Below are 14,089 nucleotides of genomic sequence, written 5' to 3' on the forward strand. Positions count from 1 at the left end.
TCGGAGTCAAACTGTGGAGAACTCTCGGTGTCTGTACACTCCATCCAACACGGTGTCAGAGCGGCCACGCCAAATTCAGCCAGTAGGGAGAAAACATCACATCTGCTTCTGCCCCTCAGATGAAATCCCGTTGGAAAGGCCTGAGTTTACCGGAGTCCTCAGCGTCTTATCTTGACTTCCTTCAGTTAAGCTCCGGAGCATGACAGAGACTCGCCAGACTCTGCTACTGTGACTTTTCCTCTCAACATTCCCAAACATCCAGCTTCCCAGATCCTCTACATGGGTGGAACGATCATCCCAGGGATCGCTGTTTGGTGGAGGGGGAGGGAAAAGAAAAGGAGGGAAAGAACAAGATACAGGGGTCAGTCATGTGATCGCTGGGTTTCATCTGTCATCAAACCAGTCACATATGAAAAATGTGGTCAAGCATCTGGCGAACAAAGACGATGTTCCCTCATTACTTCTTCACTCCGAGGCCTCTGGAATGAAAACATTTTCCTCTCAGCCGCGCCGCTAACTTGGCATACATGCACAACAGTGTTCACAGGCCCTGTGAGCAGCGCCGCGCTGGAGCTGCCGGTGTCAGCGGCTACAGCGCGTACGCCTGCTCGGCTTTACTCACAGTGATGTGAACATGACCGCGGTGACACAGGCAAGGAAATTAGACCCAATACTCCAAAATGGAAATGAAAACTTGGAGCCTGTCACATTCTCACCCTTCTATAACGCTCTCTGCCTCCCGACAAGCTCCCTCCCCCTCCCACCCTCCACACAGCAGCCTTCACAGGGAGGAATTTTCCATATAACTCATTGGCTTCTTATCGATTTCTCTCTTCAGTCCACTAATTCCCTGGTTATTCCCTAAGAGTCTCTGGCTTGTTGGGATTAACAGAGTGGTGTGTGTGTGTGTGTGTGTGTGTGTGTGTGTGTGTGTGTGTGTGTGTGTGTGTGTGTGTGTGTGTGTGTGTGTGTGTGTGATCAGCGCACAGTGGTCATTTGTTTTTAGGTCACTGTGGTCCGCGCTCATCAACGCTGCCCGAGGAAGGGAGGAAGTGCTTAGCTTGGGGCTCCGATAAAGATTCCCATCCATCATCTCTCTCTCAGGATCACCATACAACATCCTGCCCAGACGAGCAGACCCCATGCTGCATTGGATGGAAATAGAGAACAGAGCGACCCAACCCCCCCGTCCCTTGATACAGATACAAGCAGGAAGCAGGAAGTGACAACAGGAACTAAAACACGTGATGCAGCCTTGCTGATGAGTCAAAAGTGAAAAAACAACAAGAAGAAAATGAAAGAAGTTTGGACAAATGAGCAAATTAGAGAGCAGAGAGAGAAAACGAAGAGTAACGTACTTCAGGAGAAGGCCAGGCCCTGCAGAGAGCTGGCTGATGAGTACTTGCTAGAGTCCACGAAAGACTGATCTACGGCGAGGAAGGACAGTGGAGGTTTCAAAAAGAGGAAAAGGGGGAGGACAAGAGGAAGCAGCAAAAGTGAGAAATCGTTGTTTGAGATGCAGGATCGACTCATAAAATGGAATCATTCAGAGCGCGTGTGTAATCACCAGTTTACCTTGCAGGCTGTTTGCGTTAGCGCTGGTGCACGTGGGAGGAGGGGAGTTCTGGGGTCGCACAACCGGGGCAAAAGCACTTTTCTGCTTGACTGCGGCGGAGACCATGTTGGCTGGAGAGAAGGAGAAGATGCCGGAGGAGCTGCTGCAGTTGGAGGGCAGGCTGGTTGAGGACGCCATGGTTGGGCTGGATGGGACGACTGGGCAGACAAACACGGGTAGGAAAGGGCGTTTAAGTGGGATCGTAGGGGAAACGGGAAGGAGGGGTGGAGACCGAGGGGGGTTAGAGAGAAGGCCGAGAGCACAGGACGGGCAAACGGGACGAACAGAAAGGGACTGGTCAATGGATGATGGCAGGAGAGATAACAGTTTGGACTCAGATAAGCTGTCCCAGACTCAAAAAACAGCAAACGCTGACACCTCTGCAGAGTGCTAACAAGCATGCTACAATGTCTGGTTTCACTAAAGCCACTCGGACTAAACACGGGCTTTCTGTTAGAATCACAGTTTGAACATCCAGCAGCACGAGCGAGACCGAGTCCTCGTCCAGCGCTGTCACCCGCAGTGAGACTGTGACGTGTGAGTCACGCTACTGTGGACTCGAGGCTAAACTTAGACAGGAAAACAGAAGAAACAGTTTCACTTTAACATCGATGAATCAGGGTTTTCTGAACAAAAACGGATTGTCTTTTGACTCTTAGCTAAAAAAATGGCATTAGCAATTTGTCATGAAGCGGCACAAGCAACTACACCTGTGCTTTCTCGACAGCGAGTAGTTGTAAAGGATTGGTACCTCAGAGTGTTTCCTCTCAGGATTATCTCGCGTGCTCATGATGAATCGTGCTAAACGGAGGAAGTCTTAGACGCTCACGAGCATGTTGCTGTAAATGCACCAAATGTAGCGAGGATAGCGTATTTTAGCAGGTTTTAAAACATCATCAGCGAACGTGGAGCTCTAATTACGATCCTGTTAAGGTTTCACATGCTGGACAGAAAGCAGAACAGCAGTTTGAAGACAACGCTCTGAGAAGCGGTGTGAAACGTTGCTGAGATTACGCGGGAGGCTGTAGCCAGAGCAGCTGTTAGCTGGATTTACTGTGGCTACAGTAATCATGTGTTCCAAACGGACACAGCAATAACAACACAACCCAAATCCCGTCTTCCACCAACATCCTCCCATCCAGCCGCCCATGCCTACCCCGGGTTGCCTTTGGTCTGCTAATACACTAAGAGCATTTTCCCCCTCGGTGGTTTTACAATCAGCTGAGTCGTATTTCACCTGCCCTCTGATATCTGTGTCTGCTTTTATTGTTGTTATTATCCAACACTTAGCTTTTATGGCTCTTTCTGACAAATCCTTGCAATAAAGTCATAATCCATTTATGAAGGGGCCTAACTAATCAATTAATGAAAATTGGACCTACAAAGGCAGGCCGAGGGGCTATTGATTGGAAGTGTCTGTGTGGGGCCGATGAGCCTGTTAAAATACTTGTTAACACTCAGGAATCAAAGAGCTGAAATGGAATTGCTTCTCTAGCAATTAGTTTATTGATTTAATCAAGGGTCTTTAATGTAGAGGGTGAATGTGTGTGTGTGTGTGTGTGTGTGCATTTCAAATGGGGGGTGCTAGGTTAGCTGCTCCCTTGACCAATAAAGGGAGGATTTGTGTTTGATCCTACAGAAACTGATGAGCCAGCAGATGTGAGTCGATTCTCGACTCTGTTCCTCGGAGCAGGAACTTGGTCTGTTTGGTTTCAAACCCTCAAACGTGGTCTTATCGCTCCAGGATGTGGTGTGTTTACTCACTAGCATAGGGCGAGTTGCCTGCGGAGCCATTGAGAAAGTTTGGTGAGGTGCCCAGGGTGGCCATGCCAGAGTTAGCGTAGCCGTTCATGCTAGTGGAGACCGAGCTGTAGCTGCTCTGCTGGGGGGTGGAGCTGGGGACGTAACCATGAGGAGACACGCTGCTGGTGCTCCTGCTGAACCCTACCAACGAGGAGAAGAAGAAGAAAGACTCGTGTTAGAAGGTCAAAGCAGACAGGAGGACTACAAGCAACGCTGCCAAGCCCTGAGAGGACTGGAGGATGCAGCAACGCCCGCCAGAACAATAATACCAAAACTTTACACAACACATGGCGACGCGAGAAAGCAACGGATGAGAGACCCAACATCTGAAACAAGATGCCTTTGACCCTTTTGGCTTCTCTCCAAATTTAGATATATTGACAAGGTAATTAACACCAAACGCCCCAGCAGCGCTGCTGTGTGTTTTAAAGAAAGAAGCTGGCGTTTCTGGCAGGAACGATCTCGCCCTCGCAGGAGAGGTGAAAGCAAAGCAGACGATATAGTAAAGAAGACGATGAATTTACTTCTCAGGTTCAACGTGCTGACGCTGGTGGAAACAGCTGGGACGTGTTCCTACTTTCAGTCGTCTCTTTGCCTCCACTACCTACTCTTCTACATCAGCATCCGTGCTTATCCTCCTTTAACTGAGCTGCAGCGTATGAGATAAGCAGCTGACCTCTGGTGTTTTCTTCACATCTGCAGATGTTCCCAGATGAAGATGGACAGAGAAAGCTGGTTGGAATTATTGAGACACATCCAGAAGCTGGTGCGTCCACTCTTCCTCTTGTTCCCCTGATACGTGTGATGAATCACCACTGACTGCACCCACATCCTTCTCTGTCAGACAGGGGCCGACCCCGCTCTGATATACACACCCTGAGGACCCACTCATTTTTCTCCATCGTGCTCCATCCATGCCTCTCTTTTTCTCCATTCTTCACTCTTGCAGAGCCGAACTTCTCCTCCTTCCAAGCTCTTCCCACTCCTGCACCGCTGCCTCCTCCTTCTTTCCTGTTTTTTAAGACTTTCCTGTTTGCTCTGTGCTCCTAAATCACCTCCGCTGTATTTCCCACATGAAGAATAAAACATCCACTCATTTCTTTTTTTACCACCCATCCCGAATAGAAAAATTAAATCACTGTCACCTCTCCCTTGGCTGTAAACTTTAACGGCTCTGTGGTGCGTGTGCTCACCCTGATTGGCTGTTTGCACCACCTCCGACCCGGTGAAGGAGTTCACGGCCATCATGCCGGCGTGGACGGAGCTGCCGCCCAAACTGGCTAGCTGGTTGTGACCTCGCGGGACTGTCGTGTAGAGGGCCTCGGCAATATCTGCTGCTCGTTTCAGGATCATCTCCTGTTGGATGGGAAAAGCAAAAAAAGCTTTGGTTGCTGACATGAAAGGGGCGGGGCATTAGTTATCACACTTTCTATAACCAGTTCAACTTCGGAATAAACTAAGCTCAGGCATGTGACACACCCAGTAATACCACCACTTGTCTAACTCCAACCTAAATACCAACTTTACTTCATAACAATAGTTGTATGAACCCGAGTAGCACCCTCAAAACTCTCACACCGTAGTCTCTCGTAGGTATTTGAGCTTCGAGTACTCCCAGGTGTGTTCCAGTCCCAGGTGAGTGACCGGGATATGAGAGACAGCTATTTAACAGCTTGGGCAGGAATGACCCACGCTACCAGCAGTGATGGGAAAAATGGGATTAAAGTGAACAGCATTCGTTTTCACGGTTAATTTCTCCAATGTTACAACCGATAATGCCAGTGCCAAGAGCATCAGCGCGGCTGTGTTCACACATGTAGGCACGTGGGTCCAATCCCAACACTCGCACTGCGCCCTCAGGTCTTCGGTGAAGTGCACTTGGAGGAAGTGCACAGGCTTTGAGGGTGTGGTACAGTAATTGGGACAGGGAGTATGACATCATTGACCACAATGCATGCTGGGATGCTGGTCGCTGTGCTACTTTAACAAAACAAACCTTATTAGCCCTTACCTTCAAACAAACAACTAAACAATCATTTGAATTAATTTTCCATTCTTTGCTGCTTTGTCTAAAACATTCAGGGCATCAGCTAATCGTCCTAACATGAACTACTTTCATTTGAAAATGTATACTTCAGAAAAGGCGCCTGAGCCTTTTCTCCCACAGCAATGGATTGTGGGTAATGCCGTTCACCTTAGTCTGCATCAATGCAGTACGAATCAAGGGTGCAAAAGGGCGTGATCAGCCTCCGCACTTCAGAATTGGGACACCCTACACACTTGCACACCTGGCCGGGATTGAAAGGCGCAAGTGTGGAAGTGCGAGTGTCGGGATTTGGCCGTTGCTGGTTGAACCCCCTACAGGGGGCTGGGGTTCCAAAGCACTCGTGAGTGCCTGTGATTGGCAGAGGAGGAGTAGCAAAGGTGAACCCTTGGACGGGTGTTTATACACAAACACACACCCAGAGTGGGCCCATTTATACAGCAGAACCCTAACCCCATTCCACCGGACAAGAAGCATCTATGAAACACAAAGTGAACCAAACTCAACAGCCTCACTTTCTGTTTTCTTGTGAAGATATTTTGCGTCTCATCTGAGAAATGTAGTTAATTTAAAATGAAGAGACTTGGTTTCACCCCAACAACGCGTACAGCTCAGCCCTGAAGCTCTTCACTTTGAATCAATAAAGCTCCTCGGGAAAAAAAATGGATTTTTTTTCACTCAAGTCCCGAAACAACGAAGATCCCTTCCTTTTCTGAAATGTGGCCCTTCAACAAACGCAGAGGAAGACAGGGACTCATGCTGGTCCGTGCTTGGTTGAGGGTGTCTAGTTATGATGACACAAACACAAACATAGCCCAAAGGTCTGCTGCCGAGGATCTGTCTCAACATTCTAACCACTAACCCAAATCCTCACGGGTTTGCTCCCATTTGCTTTGCCGACATCAGAATAACTCAAGAGGATGAGATAACAGAAAGCACACCTAATGGCTTTGTTTCAGGTACTTCCTATTAGGATCCGAGAGTTGATGAGACCCTTAGTTTAGTCTACACCTGCTTCAGCTTACAGCAGCTCATAATGTTTAGTTAGCTTAAATAGCTGCAGTGAGTACCATTAAAGGGGTCCTGAGTCCTATCAGGGGTAAAGTCTCAATCATGAGGTTACAGGCTTTAAATCCACCAAACACGCCTCATCTCCAGCAAAGCAACACTCTTGCAGATCAGTGATCACTGGGAGCAGTGGGACTGGATCCAGTAAATCCAGGAATGCTTCATTAGAATCAACTTTTCCTCTGGTTTGTCTTTTCTGCCTATTGTTCCCTCCTCCCTCTACAGTTTTCACTGCACTACTTTGCCCCTACTCCTGCGAGCTGATGAAGGCTCTGACATATTCCCATGTGAGCTCTTGGGAGTCCCAGATCCCGCATGAGCACAGCGGGTAGCGGCGGGGCCAGCAGAGACTCTGCCTTTGATGCTTCCAATGGTCTGAGCCACAATTTATCTATGAGGAGATGTGTGCAGCATTGTGTTGTGTGTGTGTGTGTGTGTGTGTGTGTGTGTGTTTACCTGGTTGTTATGAGGCATCCCGTACAAGGCTTCCACCAAGTCTGCTGCTCTCTTTAAAATCACCTCCTGCAATCAAGTGCAGAGAAGGGGGTTTGGGGTGTGGGTGTGTTGGGGGGGGTGGGGGGGTTGATCACAAGTGTGACGGCTCAGAGTTCAGTCACTTTTATTACGTTTCACTTCTTACATTATGCTGTGAATGCAGAACAGAGCAAGCAAGAGAGAAGAGAGGAAGAGCGAGGCAGGGAGAGGAAGAGAAATGGGTCAATCCCAGCAGCAGCCGGGCAGTTTGGGAGAGCAGAGGGAAGATACTGTTCTATGTGAATAAAACATGAGCCTATATCTCTCTATCAGTCAACCGTCTTCTACATCTTCTCCTCCCTTTTCTGTCACTGATGGATATTGACGCTATCGCACATGATCACGCATCAATTTCATTTAACACAACATATCATCAGGGTGACGGCTCTACAACCGAGCTCGTCGGCGGGAACACACCCGTCTCCTGGCCCGTATTAACCCCCGGTAATGATCTGAGGGAATGGGCCTGCATCCGCTTTGTGGGATAAATGTAGAACATCATTGCTCAGGTGAAATCCGCCGAGCAGAATTTCCCACATCAAACATTTATCCTAACGTAGTGTTACCACTCCTCCACGCTCACCCCCCTCGTTATCCGTCTCTATTCTTCTTCCTCCCTGAGTGTATGAGTGTGTGACTTCAGGCAGTCGTTATGTGTGTGTGCATGATGTAGACACCTACAGACCTACAAAACCCTTTTTAAAAGTTAATGTGCTGGGGCCAGGATATATGCTGGAGGTGCGACAACCAGAAAATTGCAGCCCCCTCTCCTTCCCCTTCACTCCCTTCCCTCCAACCTTCTCCCCATTTCTTTCTCTCCCTCTCTCTCTACAGCACACACACACACACGTGTGTGTGTGTGTGTGTGTGTGTGTGTGTGTGCAAACTCATGCTGTGCGTTCTACTCTCCTGAGCGTATCCCTCGCTGCGAACAAGCCCTGGAGCATGTGTGCTCCCTATTCCGTGACACACCGCCTTTCAATCAGACCTCATATCAAACACACACGCACGCACGTGCGGACACACACACACACACACACACACACACACACACACACACACACACACACACACACACACACACACACACACACACACGCACAAGCTGTCGAGCACACCCGAGACATGACGAGAGGGTCAGCAAAGCAATAAAGATTGTAGAGCGCTGTCCAAGGTGCTAAATTCACTCAATAATGGGAGCGCTGCCTCTGTGTTAACCTCCCATTACTAGCACTATCTTGGGGGAGGCAGGGAGGGAGGCAGGGGGAAACCAGAAAGGAGGCCTGCTTGAGGTGATTGAGAGATGTAGAGGCCCTAGGAAGGTAAGTGGTTCTTTAGTATGTATGTGCCGCTCCTCGCTTCCTTCTCTCTGCTTTTCCTCTACGCCATATGCCTCCCCGGGATTGCTAGATAGGTAGATGGATGGATGGAGGTACGTAAGAGATGGAGGGGAGGAAAAGAAGGGGAAATGAGGAAAGTGTGAGGCATTAGGACACAAACAGATCAGCAGCTGGAGTGTGACAGTGTTCCCGAAGCTCTCCAGAAGAAGTCACTTAATGTTTACCTCTCCTCTGTTTCCTCTCCTTTCTGCCCTGCATCTACTTCCTTTTCCCTCCCTCTTCTCCTCCTCTATTAATCACTCCTTCATGGTCCTGTGCCCCGTCTGTACCCATCAGCCTCTCGTTAGCAAAGGGATCTGTCCAGTGGCTAAACGTGATTAGGCCAAGCTCCAGAGTCGTTCTGATAAACAGATAAATGCGGTTAGTGCCGCTTTGCCTGCCCAGCTCTGCTTGCTGTAAGGGGAGATCATTTCCTGGGTGCAGGGTCTCTTCCCGTTAAGTCAGGCCCACAGAGACATCAACAGGAAGAGGAACCTGATCCAGAGCGGATCCTGGTCTCGTCTGGATGGCCTCTTACTCATTAGAAGCACCCAGACGGCCAGCTGCAATGCAGTTTCTCCTAAACACCTTCTAGTGGAGCATCCGAGCCGCTCTGTGTCCAGCTGCATTATTACCACAGCATGAAGACACCAACTGTGGGAGTTCCCCTTGCAAGCCACCTAAAACAAACTGAAACATGCTTTTTATTTCAAAGGCAGCCATGAATGGACATTTGTAGCTCCCAAAGTTGCCAGAGTCTACCCCTCTCAGGTGATTGAGGCCAACAGTTGGGAGAAGTGTGGTCAACAAAGTGTTATTGCCTCAATAAAGGCACAAATCAATAGAGCTGAAATGAACAGCCAGACCTGCCAGCTACTGCTGCTCATTTAGAGGAGAAAGAGACACCACCAAGCCAGGCAGAGGTAAGAGAGGAAAGAGGTGGATGGATTCAGAGACATACAGGGGGAGTTGATAGGCTAAAGACCAGAACTCAACAGGACACGGCTCAGATTCTCCGGGCACTCAGCGAGGACAAGCCATTTCTCCGTCTTCCCTCTGAATCCACCTGAGCTCTTCATTTCTACCTCATGGTGACTTCCCTCCACTGAGCGTGCACCCGCAGGCATGGAGAAGTGTGTGTGTGTGTGTGTGTGTATTTCTACGAGTGTGTGCTGCTTTGTGGATGTGTGCTGAAAGTAATAAAGTCCACCCGGGGTTGACTTCGATCCACTGACCCAGCAGGAGGTAAGACTGGACAGCTATGATGGATCACCTAACCTGCTTCTGCCTCTCTCTTCCCCTCCTCTCTCAACCTCCTTTCCTCCTTCTTTTCCTCCTTTTCCTCCCTCCAGCTACTGCTTTCCTCTCCTACTTTGCCAGTCTAAACAGCTTCACACTCAGAGGAGGAATGATTTGATTTGTTTTTCTCTGAAACAGAAAATGTCCGTTTATGCAGGATTGAACGTTCACGTAGATCCTGCCTCCGGTCTTGGTTGGGCCACAGCACACGTCGTCCTCCGTGCATGAGGTTACGCTGCCCTTCATCCTTCATATCTCTACATGAAACTCAAGAGCTTTTCAATACATCCCTGTGTCTTCTAGTGCTCCCATGACAGATTCCTGAGTAATAATTTCTCTTGGCGATTCACAAATGCCCAGCTACACGAGAAGAGTGGCGCTGCTGTACCTTTGGTAATCTCTCCTGGTCTCCCGGGTGTCTGGGGATGACTTTCTGTAATCTCTGGAAGCCGTAGTCTATTGTTGGCTCATTCAGTGCTGGAGAGAAACAAAAGGAACAAACACAATAAACGTTATCTATTTCTTTATTTTTGCCTTGCTGTCTGTGTTTTCATTAGTAGAATATCTCATGAAACACTTGATGAATTTCAAAAAACATACTAGAAAGCAATGAGTGAGCGGGCATGCAACTAATAACCTATGAGATCAACTCGATTCAAGATGGCTTCCACAGATATTCAACATAAGAGAACTAAGAAATGGTAAAAATTCAGTCGGTTGTCCAGTCGCTAACTGGTAGCTGAAAGCCACTTACACAGTGTTAGCTGGACACGCAGCATCGTTGCTTTGGAACAGGAAGTATGAAGGGAACCATTTGCCACCCGAGTCAAACCCTGTCTGAGTGCGCTAATATCTGAGGAACCCCTGAACAGACTCATTAAACTTCAGGAGTCTTCTTGGGGGTAAATCTGTAGTGGAATATTTTTGGAGTCATCCCAATTAAAGATGGCCACCACAACACGAACTGCCTTCAAGCTAGGTGCCCTTGGGCACCACTCAACCCGACACGAAGGGAGAAACAACTTTTAAGGACATCTACAGGACATGTATTAACTATAAATGCATCACTTTGCTTAATGCTGTGTGTCTGCATGAAATATTAATTACTTACACTTCACTTTCACCAGTTGTGTCTCGTTAAACCGTGAATTTCCTCCAACAGAATCATTAAAACCACACCTGGGACCCTGACAACCAACCACACTTGGTTGCTAGGGAGAACTTTCGATATTTTTAACTAATCAGCATCACTGAATTGTATGCCTCCGGAGCACTTGGCAATAGTGCCCCAGCTACAGGAAGTAATTAGCTAGCATGCTAGAAGGTGATGGGTTCCCTTTACCCTCTCACTCCCTCATCCATGTAAAGAGTTGTAATCATTCCTGTAGCTGTTGCATTTAAACATGTTTATTTAGTCTTATTTTATGTGATTTTAGTGTTAAATGAGTTAATCTAATCCAACCTCTTTGTCTTGTCACTGCCACCCACTGGTGGTATTCATTTTGAGGTGCTCACGCTTTGAGCAGAACATCAATTGGGACACAGAAGAAACATGGAAAACAAACTAATGTCAAAATAAAAGAAATGAACATTATGGACTGTGGTTGCTCACGCAGCAGGCTTGTGTATTTATTTCAGCATTGTTGTCTAAGGAGAAGAAGCCAAGTATCTCGACTCATGTGCCGCTATCTGCTCATGACTCAAAGACAAGCCCAAGTCTAAGTTGTTCAAAGTTGATGTCAAAACCGCTGCAAGCGAGCAACGTTCCTGAGCCGCTGCCATCTTTGTAGTCTTTCTCTGTCGCAGCTCTGGTGCCTGGCCAACAAACATAGAGTGCTGTGATAGGAAAGACTGGGCCAGTGGTCGGCCTGCTGAGGCTAGAATGAAGCCCGGCTAGACCGACCTGCAGAGGCAAGTCTTCTGCTACAGCTGGTCCAGATCTCTAAGCCAGGTCATCGGCTCAAAAACAAGATGATCTTAGTCTGAAATTCTGGCGTGAAAGGTGCTGGGAGACTTTCATTACCTTTAATGAGTGATTGGCGTTTAATTAATACTGAAAACACCCACTGATTAATCATGAAGGAACAGCAGGAAGTGTGCAGAACCACACGGCTCTCCGGCCTTCCTTTACAACATTAAACTAAGCACGCTGCAGCCGGTCGGCGTCTTTCTAATGAAGCTCTTTCTGTCTCCTGCTTTGGTGGTTAATAAAAAGACTGTCAGGAATCAGGCGGAGTGAATAAGTGTGTGTGTGTGTGTGTGTGTGTGTGTGTGCGCGCGCACGTGTGTGTGTGTGTGTTTTTAGTCCGTTCCCCGGAGCGATCAAGCCTTTGTTATACTGGAACCACGCTCTGTAATTGCTTATTATTTGTCGCTGATCAACGCAAGACCACAGGACACACACACACACACATGCACACACACACGCACACACACACACACACACACACACACACACACACACACACACACACACACACACACACACACACACACACATGGGGAGTCGGATCATCCAGGCAGCAGGGAGAAAGCACTCTCTCTGCATGCTGTGGTCGTTCTACAGTAATTGAATATGAGAAGATTTACCATGAATATTTAAACATTAGAATAAATACAATGGAGATCTGAGGCTTACAGTACAAACACTTGAGAGGGGGATTGTTGGATAAGTGCTTCCTCCACATAATTCATTGCTAATGTACTGCCTCTGCCTCTCTCACTGTCTCCTCTGGTTTGAACCCTCCTCTCATCGGTCGTTATCTGCCTGGGGAGTCAGTGTTGTTCACTTTAAACGACTCTGCCTCCGCAGGGTTTGCAGCCGCTCGTGTAGCTTTAACACGCGTGTTTAGAGACAAAGAAAAGAAAGTGTGTTTGTCCTGTCCGTCTGTTTCCCCGTGGGTCGCAGCTTGGACGTTTCCTGAGGGCTCCATGCCCTGCTCGCCTCACATCTGAGCAGCCAGGCTGACTGGGCGGCCCCCAGACAAATAAAAAAAGGCCCCCAGAGGCTACGAGTACAAGCTGTCCTGCTGGACCTCCACGGCTCCTCTCGCACCAAACCGCTCACACACTCATACCAAACAGGACAAGAAGCAGGGATGGGTGGCAGCACATTTGGACAGCTCTCCCAGTGGACGGCTCACAGTAATCCAGGAGAGTGAAGGAGAGGAAAGGTGAAGAAGCAAAGCCATCACAGGGAAGGAAGCTAGTTACATGCAAACACACCGGAGAGGTCAGCTGATAACATCGAAACCAAACAATGAAATGATCACACGCAACAAATACGGCGTGAATTATAGCTGAGGACACATATTTGACATTACTTCCCTATTGTCTGATCTCTTAAGCCCGAAGCAGGCTTTGCCCTGGATTAGGACCCGCAGACCGCGGAGAGGGGATTGTTCTGGAAACATCCTCTGTTTCGTCTCAAAGGCTTTTGTTTTGATGATGAATTTTTTATCAGTTCTGCTCAATGTGCCGAATGAGCCTCGAATGAACAATAGCGTACAAACCCTGGGACACACAGGATACCCCTATCACAAATAAAGACAGTTTTGGTAATTGAGAGAGGAAGTGATATCGTCTCTGCTCGTTTTCAAGGGCCATAAACTGGAGGAGGAGAGCGTGGGGGACTTCACTAACTACTCTGCTGTGGCTCTTTGGGGGATTATCGTAGCTTTTTATGCTCCTATATCCATGCTCAACAGCTTACAGCTCACACCAGGAATTAGCACTGAAGAAAGAATTAAATAAAAAAATAAAAGTCTTTAGAAAATAAATAAATAAAAAAAGAGAAAGGGAGTGGTGGACTGCTATGCTCCAGGATTCAAAGCACAATCTCTCCCATGCAGGTATATTTATAATCCTTAGCTGTCGCTCTCCAGAAGCGCAAATCAAAGCCAGTAAAACATAACTGCCATAAATAAATGAATAGATGAGCAACGGCCCTGGACTGGAGGGATTCACCTAGCAATCACCCACATCAGATCAGATCAATGCTCATGGAAATTTCATGAAGCCTAGAATCCACATCGCTTCATATTTCACTATAATAACCCACAGAGCCACAGGGGGAGTGCAAAGGGGTGAGAGGAGGGGAGGAGAGGAAGTTGGGGTGCAGGAGCTTTAGAAAAGGGGGTGGAGGTTTGGGGTGGGGACGTAACTGAGAAGTCAGAATCGTGGAGTTGTTCTGGAGGAGGCGTCCGGTTGCCCTGTCTCCCTTTTCTTCCTGTGTCGCAACGCTGTGTGTGTGTGTGTGTGTGTGTGTGTGTGTGTGTGTGTGTGTGTGTGTGTGTGTGTGTGTGTGTGTGTGTGTGTGTGTGTGTGTGAAGCTGCAGGGTTAGGTAA

General features: G+C 48.1%; 1 protein-coding gene across 5 annotated transcripts in view; it reads right to left on the bottom strand.

Moving 5' to 3' along the window:
• Positions 1–129: 129 nt before the first annotated feature.
• ebf1a (EBF transcription factor 1a) overlaps positions 130–14,089 on the bottom strand; it is a 74,861-nt gene continuing 60,901 nt past the window's right edge. For 3 of the 5 annotated variants that reach the window (XM_070546002.1, XM_070545989.1, XM_070545979.1), the window contains exons 11-17: positions 10,131–10,219; positions 6,987–7,052; positions 4,612–4,774; positions 3,380–3,559; positions 1,576–1,773; positions 1,359–1,427; positions 130–307 (exon numbers count right to left, since the gene is read on the bottom strand). In XM_070546002.1, the coding sequence (XP_070402103.1) occupies positions 1,360–1,427; positions 1,576–1,773; positions 3,380–3,559; positions 4,612–4,774; positions 6,987–7,052; positions 10,131–10,219 (764 nt within the window). In that variant the 3' untranslated portion in view covers positions 130–307; position 1,359. Of the gene's footprint in view, positions 308–1,358; positions 1,428–1,575; positions 1,910–3,379; positions 3,560–4,611; positions 4,775–6,986; positions 7,053–10,130; positions 10,220–14,089 lie in introns of those variants that run through there. The other 2 variants (XM_070545995.1, XM_070546012.1) reach the window with 2 other exon arrangements.

This window comes from Nothobranchius furzeri, chromosome 2 (genome assembly GCF_043380555.1).
Source record: "Nothobranchius furzeri strain GRZ-AD chromosome 2, NfurGRZ-RIMD1, whole genome shotgun sequence".
NCBI classification, from domain to species: Eukaryota; Metazoa; Chordata; class Actinopteri; order Cyprinodontiformes; family Nothobranchiidae; genus Nothobranchius; species Nothobranchius furzeri.